General features: G+C 45.7%; 1 protein-coding gene across 1 annotated transcript in view; it reads right to left on the bottom strand.

Annotated features, from left to right (window-relative positions):
- COL5A2 (collagen type V alpha 2 chain) overlaps window positions 1-18,959 on the bottom strand; it is a 218,960-nt gene that overhangs the window by 41,150 nt on the left and 158,851 nt on the right. The window contains exons 18-22 of the mRNA XM_054972743.1: window positions 13,341-13,394; window positions 4,583-4,681; window positions 3,584-3,628; window positions 3,261-3,359; window positions 2,856-2,909 (exon numbers count right to left, since the gene is read on the bottom strand). Of these exons, the coding sequence (XP_054828718.1) occupies window positions 2,856-2,909; window positions 3,261-3,359; window positions 3,584-3,628; window positions 4,583-4,681; window positions 13,341-13,394 (351 nt within the window). The remainder of the gene's footprint in view (window positions 1-2,855; window positions 2,910-3,260; window positions 3,360-3,583; window positions 3,629-4,582; window positions 4,682-13,340; window positions 13,395-18,959) is intronic.

Below are 18,959 nucleotides of genomic sequence, written 5' to 3'. Positions count from 1 at the left end.
CAAATCAGATGTCCCTGTATACACAAACTAAACGAATAGTTCCACTGTGTTTTTGAAACTCAGCGCAGTGTATATAGAACTAACAGAAGACATCTGTAAGAACGGGAGTCAGCTCTGCAACTTTTCCACATAATCAGTTCCCTACAAAGCATCTCCGACTGGTTTATAGATCAGTAGTTAGAACCGACACAAAAAGTACCAAGGTGCAGCAGAAAGTCAATGTGCATAAGATGTTGGACTTGGACAGGTAAGCTTATTGGGAGGCCTTGGGCACGCCAGAGCCCCTTTTAGTGCACAATATTTTGGGCCCTAAGTCAGGTTGGGGGAAACCCTGGCTTGAGTCTCTTTTGAAATTTACTTCCCCAACAGGACCAAATTTGGATCGAGACCATAGTTCCGGGAGAGGAGGGGCTCGTGCGTCCCCCCCCTGCTCTTTTCCTGAACCCAAACAGACCCAGGGGATGTTATCTGCATTGAATATTGAGGCAAAATATGCCCACCTCAAGGCCTTGCCGTGCTTTTTTTACTAAGAGAATAAGAATGTAGTAAAACAAAACTAGAGGGCAGTTTTTATAGTGAGAACAAGGTTGCAGTTCTTAATTATTCTGTATAAATTGTGGAGGGGACCATTTTTTATCATCTGCTCCCTTTTTCTACTTCATTGTTTACTGTGTATTATATATTTTTATTTCCCTTTTCTCTAATGATGTACTCTGGTTTTATTGCATGGTTTATTGCATGTATTATACCAGCCTCTACTGAATAGTCTTTGTAATTCACCTTGACTCTCCACGAGAAAGGCGGGTGATAAATAAAGTAAGTAAATAAGTATCATTACTAAAGGGAGAACATGGTTACATTTGTTGATGGTCAGCACTATCATATATACAAATGATACAGTGCTGCCATATATTTATTTATTTATTTACTTTATTTATATCCTGCCTTTCTCTGCAGAAGAGACCCAACGAGGCTACCATTGTTCTCCTCGCCTTTATTTTATCCACACAATAACCCTGTGAGGTAGGTTGGGCTGAGGGAGTGGCCAAAGTCACTCAACAAGCTTCCATGGCAGAGTGGGGATTCAAACCTAGGCCTGCCAGGTCCTAGTCCAACTCTCTAACCGCTACGTCATACCAGCTATCTATATTTATTAACTATATCCATATGTAAGAAGGTGCAGCCCAATTCTACAGATGTTGGTTTAAAAGGTAACCTCCACAAGACCTTCCACTCTTAGTCCTGAATTCATTTTTTTAAAAAATTTCTACACATACATCAGTTCTTATGTTCAAGGTCTTCTATAATACTTAAAGGAAAGTGAAATGCAAGAGCAATGATGTGATAAACTACAAATTATAATAATGAAAGTAAAGTTTTGACTGAGGGCCAACCTACAAGTGACGAATGACACAGGTTGGACACTCGTCAGCTTCCCTCAAGTTTTGATGGGAAATGTAGGCATCCTGGTCTTGAAGCTTAGCTCTCCGACTGCTGTCCAATAGACTTTTCAACGGTCACTTGTCCAACATTCCACCAAGCTGCCTACATTTCCCATCAAAACTTGAGGGAAGCTGACAAGTGTCCAACCTGTGTCATTTGTCACTTGTAGTTTGACCCTGAGTTACCTTGTGAAGTATTATTTTTTAACATTTCAGGGGAAGTATAAGTTAGCATTCCACTGCCTTTAAATTTTGGTATTAATATTTTGAGTTGCCAGGTGTCTGTTTTTTACCCGGACAGTCTGGTATTTTGGCGTAGTGGTTAAGAGTGCGGGACTCTAATCTGGAGAATCGGGTTCAATTTCCGGTTCCTCCAGTTGAAGCCAGCTGGGTGACCTTGGGCTAGTTACAGCTTCTAGGATCTCTCTCAGCCCCACCCACCTCACAGGGTGTTTAGTCGTGGGGATTATAATAGAATAGTTTGTTCACAAATCTGAGTGGGCATTAAGTAGTCCTGAAGGGCAATATATAAATAGAATGTTATGTTATTATTATTATTATTTTGGGGGACTGTTCAGGGGAAACGTTCCCCAAATACCAGACACCTAGCCCCTCCCCTCCCCCCTGCTCCGTCACCTAGCCTGGCTGCCCAGCCTCATGAGGCTAGGCAATGCTGCTGCTGGCCTGAGGAAGTGGCCGATCTCCTGTTGCTGTGCAGAAGTGGCCAGTCAGAGTGCCCAGATGGCCTCCTGTGGCCGTGTGAGGCCACCCAGGAACGGCCAGCCAGACGAGGTGCCCCAGAAGTGGGTCGGCGTGACGACATCACTCCTGTTAGTAATGCCATCGTGTCAGATGGGTCTGGTATTATTCCAGACCCTATCTGCCAATCCTGTGGACATCACATTAGCTTCTATTTTTCTGCGGTAATCACTGAAAGGTTGTCTGTTTCGGTCTAGAAATCATCCCCTTCCCAGTAGTCCCATATGCTTCGAGCAGTTACAAACTACAATAGCAACTTTAATGTTGCTTGTTTAAAACTACAAATAGCATTGTTTGTATTTTTTTTTTTACTAAAGAAACCACCCTGGCCTGGATAGCCCAGGCAAGCCCAGTCTCATCAGATCTCAGAAACTAAGCAGGGTCGGCCTTGGTCAGAAATTGGATGGGGGACCTCCATAGAAGACCAGCCTCTCTGCGCAAAGTCAGGCAATTGCAAAACTCTCTCTGTTAGCCTCCTGCCTTGAAAACCCCAGCAGGGGTCACCACATGACTTGGCAGCTCTTTCTACCATCACCACTAAGGGAATTAAAAGGAAGAATGAGCTACAAAAATTGGAATGAAAGTGTGTAAGAGGAAATATGCCTCTTTAACAAAAGAAAAGAAACATTACCAGTGACATATTTTAACACTTACAGGTTCTCCTTTGGGGCCTGCTTCTCCTTTGAAACCAGGAAATCCAGGGTCTCCCTATGAGCAAATATTATCCATTAAAACAGCTATCAGCATTGGTGATCAAATATGATTTCTCTGAATGCAATGATTTCTATGAGTTATGTCCGATATCTACTGGACTTAATCTAATCTTGCAGTTCACTAGCAACAAAAATTATTATAGCCAAGGTACTATTGCCTTAGTATATTTATAGTGTGCACACTTTTTTAGCTGTAAATTAAACATGTCTCTGGCATTCTGTGAGATTCCCTAAAGTACAAATGCCTAAGAATGGCTGAAATAAACATCCTTTCACAATTCTCTTAATTTAATCAGTCTTTATTTGTTGCTAATCTTTGCCCTTTCCATTATGATAGAGGCTTTACCATTTGTCCTCGAATGCCAGGAGGTCCCGTGCTGCCTTGAGGTCCTGGAGAACCGAGCGGACCTGGTGAGCCAGGAGGCCCTGAAGTACCTGGAGATCCCTACAAAACAGATGTATTGTTGACCAGATTGACAGAGCAAAAGACAGAATAATAAAAGGACTATTTGCATGTCTCATATGATTAGTGGTCCCAGGTCAAGATCTGGATGTACACAATGGAGAAACCATGCTGAAGTTAAGCCTAGAAGAGAGACCAGGGAGGAACATTCAAGTGCCGTGGAAGAAAGGGGGGACATCAGTGTAATAAATGAAGAAAATGCTTACCGACGGCCCTTTTGTGCCTGTGGAACCATCTGTCCCAGGAGTGCCCTAGAAACATACGTATCAATATAAGCAAGGTTCAGTTCATGATTTTTTAAAAAATAGAGAAATGTTTTCAGCCTTTCTTGTTCCTTTTCTTTCAATGGCAAGCAACAAGTGCAGAAGGTTCCGTTTCTCTGTATCTGCTGCTGACATTTCCCAGCTCTGGGGGGTGAGATTTTTTGCTTAGGGTGAACAGATAACTCCAGCCCTCTGAGTACAAACAAAACGAAAGCCAGAGAGATGTGGGCTATTCAGTTCTACAAACAAGGTGTTTGTATACCCTAAGCAACTACCAGTTTGTGTATGCAATGTATACAGGGCTTTTTTTTCTGGGGAAAGAGGTGGTGGAGCTCAGTGGGTTGCCCTCGGAGAAAATGGTCACATGGCTGGTGGCCCCGCCCCCTGATCTCCAGACAGAGGGGAGTTGAGATTGCCCTCCGCGCCGCTTGGCGGCGCGGAGGGCAGTCTCGACTCCCCTCTGTCTGGAGATCAGGGGGTGGGGCCACCAGCCATGTGACCATTTTCCAGAGGTTCCGGAACTCCGTTCCACCGTGTTCCCGCCGAAAAAACGCCACTGAATGTATATATCTAGAGTTGTCTGTCTGTCCACACACACACACAAAAATCAATAGTCATTACTCTAAAACACACATTCAAATTCATAGATATTTCTAAGTAATTTCAAAAAGACAATTGAACACAAGTATGTTAAAGGTCTATGTTAACATATGGAGGACTTAAAATGCAACTAATTCTAGTAGTGTGTATATATACACGGCCTAGTTGAAGTTCCCATTGAAGTGGTAACGCAGTGTCTGGGCTGTACCACTTCAAAATGCAGGGAGAGGCTGAATATAGAAAGTTGGTGACTGGGAGAAGAGTTCTAGTTGCCTAGAGAAAAATTAGGAATAAAGGAATTTGTGGCCCATCGCTTTAATAAAGAAGGATTGATGGACTTACAGGAAGGCCAGGTACCCCTGCTGGACCCTGTAGACCTGTTTCTCCTCTTTGTCCCTGAGGGCCTTCTGGACCACGTGCGCCTGTTGGACCTGCTTCACCCTGAGTTTTCAGATCAGAAAGAAAACAAGTAGTTGACTTTTTGTACTGAAGAATCTTAACATTTTGGAAGGGAGTATAGTCATCATTTACAATAACTCAGGACTCTCATTAAACACATCTTCTTGAAGAGATTCTGATGTTGGTGACTTTGGAATCAAACTGCAAACAGCCCTACTAGGTAACACCCATTCACACCTGCATCCAGCCGCTAAGCTTGCCATACAGCAGGTGCTGTAAACAGATGAGAGATTTCTTCATTTTCTGCTGTCCTCTGTTGTATAACAAGTTAAAGCTCTATAATATATAGTAGGGGTTCCCAACGGTGCCCGTGGGCACCATTGCATCCACTAACACCTTTCCTGGTACCCATCAACTGTTTTATAGAAAGTGGGTGGAGCCAAGTGGGGCTTTTGCCAAGCATGGTTTCTAATAGGTTACTGGAGATTTGATTAGCTACACAGATTTTTAAAAACATTGCTTTGCAGAAGCTGCTTCCACAGCATAAGGATCTTCACTGTGTGACTGAAGGTATGCTACAGCAGCCATTTTGTGTCTGACTCAACCTCCTGAAGCAGCCATTTTGTGTTTGCGCCCACCACACCGTGTCAGAATTCCAAATGTGCCTGCAGGTTCAAAAAGACAGGGACCCCTGATATGAACCTATACCCAGACTCAACACTACAGTGGCCAGCCTCCAAGAAGAGCCTGGAGTTCTCCCAAAATTACAATAGAACTCCAGACCACAAAATGGCTACTTTGAAGGGTGAAGCCTATATGGCATTACAAACCATGGAATACGGAATTCAAACCATGTTGTAAGGAAAGGGGTTTAAGCCTGCTATTTACCCCTCTCTATGTTTCCAATGTGGTTCCAAGGCATAGGGAAACTGTGCAGGAGAACAGCATAAGCCCCCTCTTCCCCCTGAGCTGTGCTCTATGTATGGATCAGGGCCCCACCCACCTGCTATTTCAAAAGAACAACATTTGGGAGCTCCGGATACAGAACTGCCACTTCCATGTGTAGCATGACACTCCGTACAGAATCCATGCAACAGACCCGTCATATCACATTTATAAAATAATATTTCAGCTCTCTTAATTACATGCAACTAATACATAAATTAGCGAGAGGCACATTAGAGGCATTGAATGTGCCCCTTAGGGTAAACAAGGATCATTGCACTGTTTGCCTTATGTTTTTAAAAAAAGACAATTCCAGAAATGTCTTGCTTTCCTTTCTAGGATCACATAGTTCAAAGTGTTTGTTTAGCCCAAGCACTGTTTTATTTCCCATGCATTAAAGGGATTATTTTTAATCCTCTAAAATTACTTCATTGTCTAATGTCAGTTTATTGTTTGACTAAGTATTGCCAACTGTAAATAGAACACCAAACATCTGCTGGACTGATTAGTCCTTCTGCTCTTTTTCTCTAAGGACATGGTTACCAGATGTTTGCTCTGACTAGGCTTTCGTAGCGTCATGGCAAAGACAAGTTCATCAGTTCAACCTCTACAGTCACGCAGCGCACTGCTCACTCAACGTGCTATAGAGCTCGGAATGCATATAGGGAAGGAAAGAAGGGAGAACAGGTGTCAGCGTGGTGTAGTGGTTAGAGTGTTGGACTATGATTGGGAGAAGACTCAGGTTTGAATCCCAATTCGGCCATGGAAACTTGGTGGGTGACCTTGGGCCAATCACAGTCTCACCCAGGGGTCATTTTGTAGAAAAAGAGCTGGAGGAACTCATTAGCATAACTCATTAACATAACCCATCAGCATATGTCATGCCCCTTGACGTTATGAGAAGTGTTCCATTAGCATAACTGATTTGCATATGCCACACCCCCTGACATCACCTATCCTGGCTGTTTTGGACCCAATCCTGGCCATTCAGGGCCAAAATTGGGCCCAAAATGGCAAAAAGGGGCTGAAAATGGCCAAAAAGGGGCCCAAAATGGTCAGGATCAGGCTGCTGCTGAGGTGGGAGAGTGACCCACCACCCGTCAGAGGGCCGATCTGGGCCATTTCGGCCCCAATCCAGGCTGAAATGGGCCTAAAACGGCTGAGAGTCAGGTGGGTGGGGCCACCTGACATGTGACCTCTTTGGGGAACTGCCGGAACTGCGTTCCTGCGCGTTCCCCCTCAAAATAAGCCCTGGTCTCACCTACCTCACAGAGTTGTTATGAGGAAAAAGGAACAGGGGAGAACAATTTTAGTCACCTTTGGCTACCATTGGAGAGAAAAGCAGGGTACAAATGAAGTAAGTAAATAGATTATTATTATTATTAATATGCTAATAATTTCATATATACTAATAATTTCCCAATGGGGATCCAAGGTGGATTACATCATTGTCCTGGGCAGGGAAACTTTAAATGTCACTGCAGAGGTATTGCCAAAGTTTCATGTTTTCTTGAAATCCTTCATAGTAAAAGTTAGGGCTCTCCAATATTTTTCATCATCCCTAGTATTCGTTGGTGAACAAAAAAACCACTCCACACACTTCCTCACAAAAACACTTCTTTTCCTAAGCCTTTTCATCTTCTGCCATTTCCTGGGCCAATGAGCTTCATCTTCTGCCGTTCATTAAGAGTAATTCTTCTACCAAGGTCACTGGTCTCCAGCGCCATTCCTATCCAAATTGTGAGTGAGACCCCCCTCCACCATCAAACTTTGAGATGGGGTTTTCGTGTTGTAAACTTGGGGGACATCTCAGTGTCTGGCTCTGTTCATCTTGCCTCTTTCAAATACTTTTGTTTTGAAGTTCCAAGGTGTGTGAGCATAAAATAACACTCAAACATTTTTGAGCCTGTGCGACTGTTTGGAATACTGAGAGAGAAGGGCGAGTTCCACCCCAAAATGGCTGCCATAGGAAGTGGAACCAAAATGGCTGTCTCAGGAGGCAGAGGCAAATGGACTACCTTCCTCCTCACCTCCTGGGGAAAAGAAAATCTTGACAGGCGAATTGAACCATACACTGACTAAGGAAAACTGAGATGCTTCTTCATCCTCCAGTAGAAAACCACTGAATAGAGGCAGCCAATATTAAGCCACATTCTACAATGTTCCCACCCCCTTTCTAAAAAACTTGGTGAGTACCAAGGGAAGTACTGGTTGGTACCATGGTACCCACAGGCCACAAGGTGAGCACCAAGGGAAGTACTGATTGGTACCATGGCACCCACAGGCCACAAGGTGAGCACCAAGGGAAGTACTGGTTGGTACCATGGCACCCCCAGGTTAATGTTCTCCTCACATGTACAAGGGAGAAGGTTGACACAACAGATCAAAGGCCCCTGAACTACTCCACATCCCACCCAACTCATACACAGCAAGGAGGGAAGGAGGTCTTTGTTTAGGGCCTGCTGTCAGAGAAATATTATCAGACTTGGGGCCACAGTTGGAACACATGAAGTAAAGACAATAGACTTAAAATCCTACTGAGATAGTATTTTCAAATCTTGCAGACCAGAGCACAATCTACATTTTCCTGGCCGGAAACTGAGGCATACAAGAATGCGGCACTGCCCCAGTGGCCTTAAACTGCTGTGACTGGCCCAAGGTCACCCACCAAGTTTCCATGGCCGAACTGAGATTAAAACCCGGGTCTTCTCCCAATCCTAGTCCGACACTCTGACCACTACACTACGCTGACACGTGTGTAAGAAGACTGAAACTAAGTAACTGGGGGGGGGGGTGTTAAGCACATTTATTTGCCATCAAACAAAGAAGAGGACTTTACTTCTGAGTAACATTAGAAATCTTTAAAATCCAAAATTGTTAATATGAACGTTCTCCTCATTTTAAAGACTGGGGTGTGTTTTCTATGCTCTAATTCTTTAAGGCAAATCATCGCTCTTGCTGTAGTTTGCTTGCTTGCTTGATTGCTGCAGAAAGGAGGGGAGGGAGCAGCCACTTTGTATGAGAGCAAGACCATCTTAGGACACCACAGAAGTGAGCAAAAATCCCAGCTGCTTAGATTTCTCCGCTGTCCATTATTTTGTAGCCCAGTCACCCAGGTGCTTTGCCAATTCCCATTAAAATGAATTGTGCATCCAGCTGTTTCCGTTTCCTAAGGGATGCTGAAACCAGATCGACCCAGATAGCGAATGTCACAACCTTAGAGATTATTGCTGAAGTCTTGTAGAGGACACTCTTGGGGGATTAACTCTGTTTTATTTGGCTACTCATTTTGAGTTTTTAGAACATGCTATCGTTGGTTACTTGAAAACTAGCTGCTTCACATGTTCTTTTTTCAAGAATTCTAACTGTGGATACTTTGCCAACATACTGTGATAAAAAAAATGAAAATGAGGAACTGAAATGATTAAAATGTGGAATTTGCTGCCAGAAGATGTAGTGATGGTCTCGGGCATAAACAGTTTTAAAAGGGCTTGAACATGGTGGATAAGTCTATAAAGGGAACCTCTGCATTCAGAGGCAGTAAACCCTCTGAATACCAAATGTCTGGAGGCAACATCACAGGAACGCCTCAGCCTCTGTGCCCCGTTGTTGGCCCTTTCTGGTTGGCCGCTGTGTGAAACAGGATGCTGGATTAGATGGGCCACCACCACTCTGATCCAACAGGGCTCTTCTTATGTTGGGAACGTTCCATGCTGCCAATACTGATTTTGTGGCCAAAGGTTTTACTGCCACTGAAACGGTGGGGTATTTACTGCTTGGGGGATCTCATTATGCACACACAGGGGTTACGGCTCATATCAGCATGGAGTTTGCTTGGGGATCCCAAGTCCCCAGGCGCGAGCAGGGGATCTCCCACTCCCACCCTTTGCCTTCCACTACCACTACCGCTGGCAGGAGGGAAAGGTGGGGGAACAGGCCTTCCTGGCATGCTCCTGGGGTGGCGTGACAACACCATTTCCGGGAAATGATGTCATTGCGCTGCCCCAAGAGCGCTCCCACTCTTCGCAGCAGGCCGATTCGGGCCCCAAATGGTCTGAATTGGGCCCATTTGGGACCCTAAACAGCCTGCTGTGAAGTGTGCATGTGCTCCCAGGCCTGTGCAATGACATCACTTCCCAGAAGTGACATCATCGCGCAGGCTCAGGAGTGGGCACATGCGAGGAGTGAAAAAATGTGATGGCCTGGTCTTCTCCCTCCACTGGGAGGGTACCTGGCAACCCTAAGTTTGCTGCTGCTGTGCTTCTATTCCCCCTGATTAAGATTAGAGTCATAAATATAACAGGATAAAGTGGTACAGTGAGGTTTTCTGCTTCACACTGTAGGAGTAAGATCAGCTGCCTTTTCGTCATCAGAGGCAGAGCTTGGTTCTCAGAACACTAAGGAAAAGCTGAGCATCATAGAATCATAGAATCATAGAGTTGGAAGGGGCCATACAGACCATCTAGTCCAACCCCCTGCCCAGTGCAGGATCAGCCTACAGCATCTCTGACAAGTATTCATCCAGCCTCTTCTTGAAAACTGCCAGTGAGGGGGAGCTCACCACCTCCCTAGGCAGCTGAGTCCACTTTTGAACTACTCTGATGGTGAAAAAGTTTTTCCTAATATCCAGTCGGTACCTTTGTGCATGTAGTTTTAGCCCATTGCTTCGCGTCCTACCCTCTGCTGCCAACTGGAACAGCTCCCTGCCCTCCTCCAAATGACAGACTTTCAAATATTTAAAGAGAGCAATCATGTCCCCCCTCAACCTCCTCTTCTCCGAACTAAACATTCCCAAGGCCTTTCCTCGTAGGGCTCAGTCTCCAGACCCCTGATCATCCTCGTCGCTCTCCTCTGCACCCTCTCGATTTTGTCCACATCCTTTTTGAAGTGAGGCCTCCAGAACTGCACACAGTACTCCAGGTGCGGCCTGACCAAGGCAGTATAGAGAGGGGCTATGACCTCCTGCGATTTCGATGCTATGGCCCCTTTGATACAACCCAGGATTGAATTAGCCTTTTTTGCCACTGCATCACACTGACTGCTCATATTCAGTTTACAGTCCACTATTACCCCAAGATCCCTTTCGCATATACTACTGCCCAGAAGTGTATCCCCCATCCAGTATTTGTGCTTCTCATTTTTGTGGCCCAGATGTAATACTGTGCACTTGTCTTTGTTGAATTGCATCCTATTCACAGCTGCCCACTTCTCCAGAGTATTCAGGTCTTGTTGAATTTTAATTCTATCTTCTTGGGTGTTTGCTACCCCTCCCAATTTGGTATCATCGGCAAATTTAATGAGCAGCCCTTCCACTCCTCCATCCAGATCATTGATAAAAATATTGAAAAGTACCGGGCCCAAAACCGAGCCCTGCGGCACCCCTCTGGACACCTCCCTCCAATCTGATGAAACGCCGTTGACCACCACTCTTTGAGTGTGGTCCTCCAACCAGTTCCCTATCCACCGAACTGTCCTATAGTCCACTCCACAGTCTTCCAGTTTGCCCATCAGAATGTCATGGGGGACCTTATCAAAAGCTTTACTGAAATCCAGATAAATCACGTCAACAGAGTTCCCCCGATCCAGTAAGCTGGTCACTCGATCAAAGAAGGAAACCAGGTTGGTCTGGCAGGATCTGTTAGGAACAAAACCATGCTGACTTCCCCCGCTTTGCAAAGGGGGGTATATTACAGCCGTCTAATGACTGAAAGTGGGAAAATGAAGTTGTTAAGACATGAGCTGCTGTAGCATAGTGGCTAAGTGATTGGGCTACAAATTAGCACTCTGCTGGTTTGAATCCGACTACTGCCGTGAGTTCAGTGGGTGCCCTTGGGTAAGCCACTCCCCTCAGCTCCAGTTCCCCAGCTGTATTATGCGGATAATAATAACATGGTCTTCATTCACCACTCTGAGTGGGGCACTAATCTGTCTAGAAGATCAGTGTCTAAGTGCAGTTATTATCTTATATATTAATAGCCAAGTGACCTTGATCTGAGGATACTTAAATACAGAGACTGTAGCCATGAATGGACAAAACAGATATTGTCAAACACTTGAAAAATACTCCAAGTTTGCAGAAAAAAATATCTATAAATATCTATGTCTATATCTAGTTTTTTTTGCCAGGAAAAGGCAGTGGGGGAGGGGTGAGAAGGGTTGTTTTGGCATTTGAAGAAAGACTCATTGGGACCCAGAAGCAACCACGAGATGACCTGATACCACAACACGTGCATGACTCACCCAGGCCTGAGTGTCTGATACTGTTCGACAGACACCCCCCCCCAAAGCCAATGTAGTATAGTGGTTAGAGTTTTAGAGCACGAAGTGGGAGACTCAGGTTGAAATCACCATTCTCCTGTGGAGGTTCACTAGGTGACTTTGATCCAGTCGTATACTCCAAGCCTAACCTACCTCGCAGGGTTACTGTGAGGATAATATGGAGGCAAGGAGAATGATGTAAGCTGCTTTGAGTCCCCATTGGGGAGAAAGGCAGTTTGTAAATGAAGCAAATGAATAAGTATAGATGAAGAAGGGGGACGTAGGAAGAGACTAGACAGCCCAACATCCAAACAACTACCATTCTCTCATCAGAAGGAGAATAGCACCTCTTGTCCCAAGAGGAGGGGCTAAAACACGCAGTCAACAACCGGGACTAATATACAGCACAAATTTACACTGTGCAATCCATTTTGAGTCTCTGTGAGAAAGAAGGGCTATAAATAAATAACTAAATAAATAAAATACTGCAAATCTATCAATAAGCATAGACTAAACACACTTGGAAGCAAAACTGAGAGCAGAACCACAAGTGACAAAAGGCACATGTTGGACACTTGTCAGCTTCCCTCAAGTTTCGATGGGAAATGTGGGCGTCCTGGTCTTGCAGCTTGGCTCTCTGACTGCTGTCCAATGGACTTTTCAACTGTCACTTGTCCAACATTCCACCAAGCTGCCTACATTTCCCATCAAAGCTTGAGGGAAGCTGACAAGTGTCCAACCTGTGCCTTTTGTCACTTGTAGTTCTGCTCTAAGGAAGAAGTTATAGTAGGAACCCAAAGGCATATGAGACATCCCCATAATAATACTTATCACCCTTCTTCGTATTACAAGTATCTATTATATAGCATATCATCATTAAACAATTTTGCCAAAAATGGGCTGTGTCCCACAGCTTCCCATACAGCTAGGCTATTCCAATCACTATTTGGCTGCCAGGATTCTTCCCGCAGCAAGATTAGAAAAGTTCCTCGGCTTCCCCCGTCTTCCTGCAAACCTGTGGTGTCTCCTCAGTATGTTGAAACTTCTATTTTTTTCTGTGAGTAGTCCCATGTCACTGCCCAATAATAATTATGACATTTGCTATCAGTTCAAGGAATCTTCCCTGTTCTGATGGGTGACTCGTGCCTGGGGTGAGAGGCGCAGGGGAACATGTTCACCCCAAGACTGCCTCCAACTATACTGAGAACAGTTAGTGGCCTTGCTGAGGCATTATTTCCCCAGGTGACCATCAAGTACAAACCCAACAGTAGCAGAGTCACATCTAGTCCTAATTCCATTGCTCTACTAGGGATAAACTGTCAGTGTTTTATGGATTAACAGAAGCCACGATCCTAAATATTTCAGTTTTTGAATCTTCAGAATTTTTATTTTAATAAATGAGCGGGGATGATCCGATTCTCCTTTTTGTAACACCTGAACATGAGTAACAGAAGCATGTAATGCAGACCCCTAACAGAATCAAAACAAATTTACTTACCTTCATGCCAGGAATCCCTGGAAAACCTGGGGAACCAGCAATACCAAGTGGACCCTACAAGAATGAGATGGTGAATATAAGTGAACAACTATCCATACTCTTCTTACAAAACAACATGAAGTTGATGATGAGTCATAGATTCCTGTTTCAGAAGGCAGATTAAAGATGTACCATACATAAAAGTGAATAATATGCAAATCCATGCATACCTTTTCTTTCTTCTGGAAAAGGCATAGAAACACAGAGCTGGAAGGGCACCCCCAAGGGTCATCTAGTCCATCCTCTGGCACAAGACAGGGAATTCACAACTACCTCTCACCCCCACCCCCCACTGACCCCCGTTATATTCTCTATGATCAGAAGACGCTTTGGTTATTTTAACTGTGTGATGGACTGTGCGTATTTTCATGCATCCTCCCGATACAAAGACTTTGTTTGCCTCCATTCTCTTCCAGGTGAAGGAATGTTTTGCACACGCACGGCTTTTTTTCTGGGAAAAGAGGTGGCGGAACTCAGTGGTGGAACTCAGGACCACAGAATGATGTCACTTTGGGTCAGCTGGAACAAGGAGGGGGAGTTTTTTAAAGTTTAAATTGCCCTTGGCGAAAATGGTCATATGGCCGGTGGCCCCGCCCCCTGATCTCCAGACAGAGGAGAGTTTAGATTGCCCTCCGTGCTGCTAGGCAGTACGGAGGGCAATCTCAACTCCCCTCTGTCTGGCAATCAGGGTGCGGGGCCACCAGCCATGTGACCATTTTTAAGAGGTGCCGGAACTCCGTTCCACCACGTTCCTGCTGAAAAAAAAGCCCTGCACACAAGGGATGAAGACTCCCGTTTGCAGCAATCAACAACTAAAGGTTTGCAAATATTAAATGAATGCTTTTCTTCTTGCAGGTCGATCGATAAGCTATGTTTTCAGACCCTAAACCTTCACTCTTCTTAATGAGTTTACTGTTCGGCATCTGCAATGCACGTGGATTAGTGGGGCAGTTCACACATGCCACATGCCCACCTGAACAAACTATCATTCATCAAAAGATGACTGGTGGAACTTTCATATCACTTCACTTCTTATAAAAGCAAGCAGGGCTTTTTTTCAGGGGGAACGCAGGGGAACGGAGTTCCGGAACCTCTTGGAAATGGTCACATGGCTGGTGGCCCCGCCCCCTGATCTCCAGACAGAGGGGAGTTGAGATTGCCCTCCACACCGTTCGTGGAGGGCAATCTCAAGTCCCCTCTGTCTGGAGATCAGGGGGGGGGCACCAGCCATGTGACCATTTTCTCCGAGGGCAACCCACTGAGTTCCACCACCTCTTTTCCCAGAAAAAAAGCAAGCAAGAAACAGAGTCCATTCTCGCCAAGTGATGTACACGCATGTGTAAAATAGACCTCAGCTATATATATTTTTTTTTACCAGAAATTCTGTGACAGAATCCAACCAGAAATGCAGGAAACGAAGGTCTGTCTTGTATTAGATTAGAGAAACGCCCATTTTTGCCCTACTAGAGAACCATGGATATCCCTTTGTCCAATCTGATTAAAATACAGTGGAAAGACGTCCATAGGCTTGTGGGGTGCCTTTTATTTCTGTGGGTGTGCTAAATACATCTCCTAGTCCGTTCTGGGGGTGCACACAAAGCAGTCATAAATATTCACCACTCTCCAATGATTCCTTTGCCTTTGCTTTTTGCTGTCTTGACACCCTTTTTCAGAACAAAGATGCATGCAATGAAATAATGCCTTGTATACAAGGTAGTTCTCAAGGTACTGGCAGTAAGAGGAACAGTCTGCTCCAGAAACTATTAATTATGAAGAACAGAATTTGGCCTGCGACCTTGTGCTGAAATTGACTGAAGCATCAATGTAACAGTTCTTTGAATATATTTATGAAGCTCTACACATTCAATTATGTAACGGGCGTGAGTATCACCCTGCCAATTTTCTCTGTTGTGTCAAGGGTAATTGGGCAAACCTCTTCCTACTGGCTCCACTGTTGATATATCCCAGCCGCGTCTTCCAAACCCAGCCAGTACATGTTTGACTGTGATGTTCGAACTCCCTCATGACATTGTTAGGGAATGTCCCAAATATTTCTGCCAAATGGAAGTCATGCCGAATCCACTCCAACGAATGTTAGAAACAGATGGAAACAGTTGCACTTAATCTAGAACGACCAAGTCACTCTATAATAATGGTGAGAACTTTCCCCCTCCCCCTCTTCTGTTCCAGTTTACTTGTTTGGGGTTTTTTAGGACAGTGTTATACTGGAAAGAATAGTAAAAGTTATAGTTGCAGTGAGCAATTAGCACACTGTTTATACACCAAATATTAGTGATGGGTAGGTTTGCTTAAATCCATTCCTGGAAATAATCCAGATAAGCATATTACTTTGTTGGACATCCAATGAAGAATGTGAACTCTGGTTTAGGCCCAGATGCGTTTCCCAAGACCACAGGGTTGGGTTCTTGGCAGTATGTTCCCTGGACCATCTTCCCGGGACACATTCCCATATAAACATACATGCTATGCACAATTTTCCCAGGTGAGGAGGCACTTCAGTCGATGCCATAGCAAAGTCCCTGGCTGTGACTGAGTCTGCTTTCTTCAGCGGCCAGGGCCTGGGAACCACGGGAGATGTTGTTTCGATAGTTCCCAGCAATCTATGGATGCTGTAGAAAACTTCAGCATTCATTCACTGGAGCATTTTCTCTTCTAGGTAAATGCCCCAAAGTTGGAAAGTTCTCCATTAGACGTTGCAGTGGAGACTAGAAGTGAATGGTTTCATCTAATACTCCATTGGTAATAGATCCACGGGCGGAGGGCAGGGGGGACTTCAAGCATTCAATGCCTGAACACAACTATTACCTCCTTTTTTGGAGTTTGATGCATCAATACTTGAAACATTTGCTGTGAAGCAAGACGAGGGGTTCTTTGAGCCAGACAGAGGAAGCACATGTGCAACTGTGCAATATGAGTAAATGGATGCTTGTGTAAAGATTTTTTTAAATGTATTTTCCACACTAATAATATAATCAATGTATGCAAATAGCACTGTATGCAAATAGCATTCCTTTCAGTGAATGATTTTAGTACCAAAATCTGAGCGCTATTGGAATGCAAATCCATTTACTATCCAGTGCCAATCTTAAAATAGAAATCTCTGCCCTTCCTGAATTCTTCAAGTGTATTCAGATAGAAAAATTGCAGAACCAACAGTTGCTATGATATAGTCAGGACCACTTATGGACAGAAACGGGAATATGGCCCCTTCCCAGGATGCAGCTACACTGCTAAAGCTGGGGGCCATTCGTTGCCACCCTGGAAGGAGGGAGGGAGGCAGCACCCCCCCTTCCTTTCAATCCAGGGTTTGGCTGGGAGGGCGGAGACAAGGGCCTTCGGAGGCTGCTCCGCCCTGCCCAGTCACAGGTGGGAAGAGGCACTCGGCCTGAGCAGAGCCCATCTCAAGCTCTCTCAGCTGAGCTCCTCTGAGGCTGCTTTACCAAAGGCCCTCCTGGTTATGCAGTGCTGGCTGCCTGGGAGAAGCTGTGCTATTCCCCTGCTTGCTTCCTTCAGACTCCAGGAGGAGAGCCAGGGCCCAGCGCCAGGCTCAGGGGTTTGGCAGAGGCTTTTTCTTATTTACCTTTGGGGCCTCTTGTCTCTCAGTCAGGAGGGCTGAAGCAGGGTGGTAGTGGCAAAGTACTGCCCCCAGCCCTTGCAGGCCTCGGGCCTACCTAGGCACCTCTCTCCTCCTCCCCCCATTTTACTTGGTTGGGAGAGAGGACTTCTAGCAGCAGCCATAGGCTTGGCTGTAGGCCACAGGGGTGAGATGCAGCCATCTGAAGGGTGCATTAATTCGTACTTTATTGCTACTGGCCTAGCAGGGTGGATGCTGGTAGCCCCCCTCCCCTGGTCTAGGTTTTTTCCTTCCCCTGCCATTACGCTTACTTGGGAGGGAGCATTGCCAGCAGCAACAGCTCAGCCTGAGGACTTCAGGCAGCAGGGGCCATTTTGTGGGAGGGCTTGGTAGTTTATTCAGTTGGGTGCAGCCATTTTGAGAGTGGCACCCAGTGGCCTGCTTAGCCTCCTGAGAGTGGTGGCCATGTTGAGAAGGCATTTACAATATGCGGAGCTCTGGGAGGTAGCCATTTTGAGTGTGGCATTTGTGTGGCCTGATTTACCTCCTGCTTACTGGCAGTAGCAGCCATTTTAGTTAGGCTTTTGCAGCTTATCATGTGGTAGGGTGTCCATTTTGAGAGTGGCACCTCTGCTTAGCCTCCTGGCAATGGTGGCCATGTCGTGAAGGCATCTACAATATGCAGAGCTCTGGGAGGTGGCCATTTTGAGTGTGGCATTTGTGTGGCCTGATTTACTTCCTGCTTACTGGGAGTAGCAGCCATTTTAGTGGGGATTTGCAGCTTGTCGTGTGGTAGGGTGGCCATTTTGAGAGTGGCACCTCTGCTTAGCTTCCGGGCAATGGCGGCCATGTTGTGAAGGCATCTACAATATGCATAGCACCAGGGGTGGCCATTTTGTTTGTGGGCTTTGTGTGGCCTGATTTACCTCCTGCTTACTGGCAGTAGCAGCCATTTTAGTAAAGCTTTCGCAGCTTATCATGTGGTAGGGTGACCATTTGAGAGTAGCACCTCAGCTTAGCTTCCTGGCAATGGTGGTCATGTTGTGAAGGCATCTATGATATGCATAGCACCAGGGGTGGCCATTTTGTTTGTGGGCTTTGTGTGGCCTGATTTGCCTTTTGCTTACTGGCAGTAGGAGCCATTTTAGTGAGTAGGGCTTTTGCAGCTTATCCTGTGCTGGCAGTGCCCATTTTGAGTGTCTCTCTTGACGGCCTGCTTAGCCTCCTTGCACTGGTGGCCATTTTATAGAGGCCTCTACAGGCTACACAGTGTTTGGTCTGCCATTGGGGGGGGTGCTGTGTTCCTACTGGGCTTTGAGGCTCTAAAAGCAGTTATTTTACAGTACATTACATTACATTACTGTATATTTCCATCCTGCCACCCAAAAAGGCTAGTAGACCTCCTAAGGGCAAGCAGCCAGAAAATAGGCCTCCTGCAAAGCGGCCCTGCAGACTCCTCCTTTGAGGATGATGAAGTGGCCAAGGGGAGGAGGGAAATGCTGGGCTATCAGTGTCTCTCAGTCAGGAGTTCTGAAGCAGGGTTAGGCCCAGCCCCTGCAGGCCTCCTGCCTATCTAGGCCTCCCTAACTGTTTTCTCTTTATTTGGAGAGTGTACTTGCAGCAGCAGCGTGGTAATGACCTTGGTTTGCTGGGCATAACCTTGGCTGCAGGGCATGGCCCTTTCGTTACAGGCTCACACAGACTTGCAATGCATAGACAAGTAGTGGCTTGGTGTGTTGGTCCATAATGCTTCCTGTCAGTGCAGCGGGAAGCTTGGGACTCATTAGCCCTTGAGAGGGCTAGACGAAAGGCTAACGGAGCCATAGAGAAAGCTTTCGGGGATTGTATAGGCCTTTATTTGCCACACCTCCACATACTAGGCTGAATTTGCCTACCTCTGCCGAGGTAATGGGGATTCACCTGGCCACTAAGGCCAATAAAAAATTGCCTGCTGAGGGAGCAAGGGCTCCAGTTAGCCTTAGGCT

The sequence above is a fragment of the Eublepharis macularius genome, chromosome 2, assembly GCF_028583425.1.
Source record: "Eublepharis macularius isolate TG4126 chromosome 2, MPM_Emac_v1.0, whole genome shotgun sequence".
NCBI classification, from domain to species: Eukaryota; Metazoa; Chordata; class Lepidosauria; order Squamata; family Eublepharidae; genus Eublepharis; species Eublepharis macularius.
Note: the sequence above shows the minus strand (reverse complement) of the source record. Positions and strands in the feature narration are given on the sequence as shown.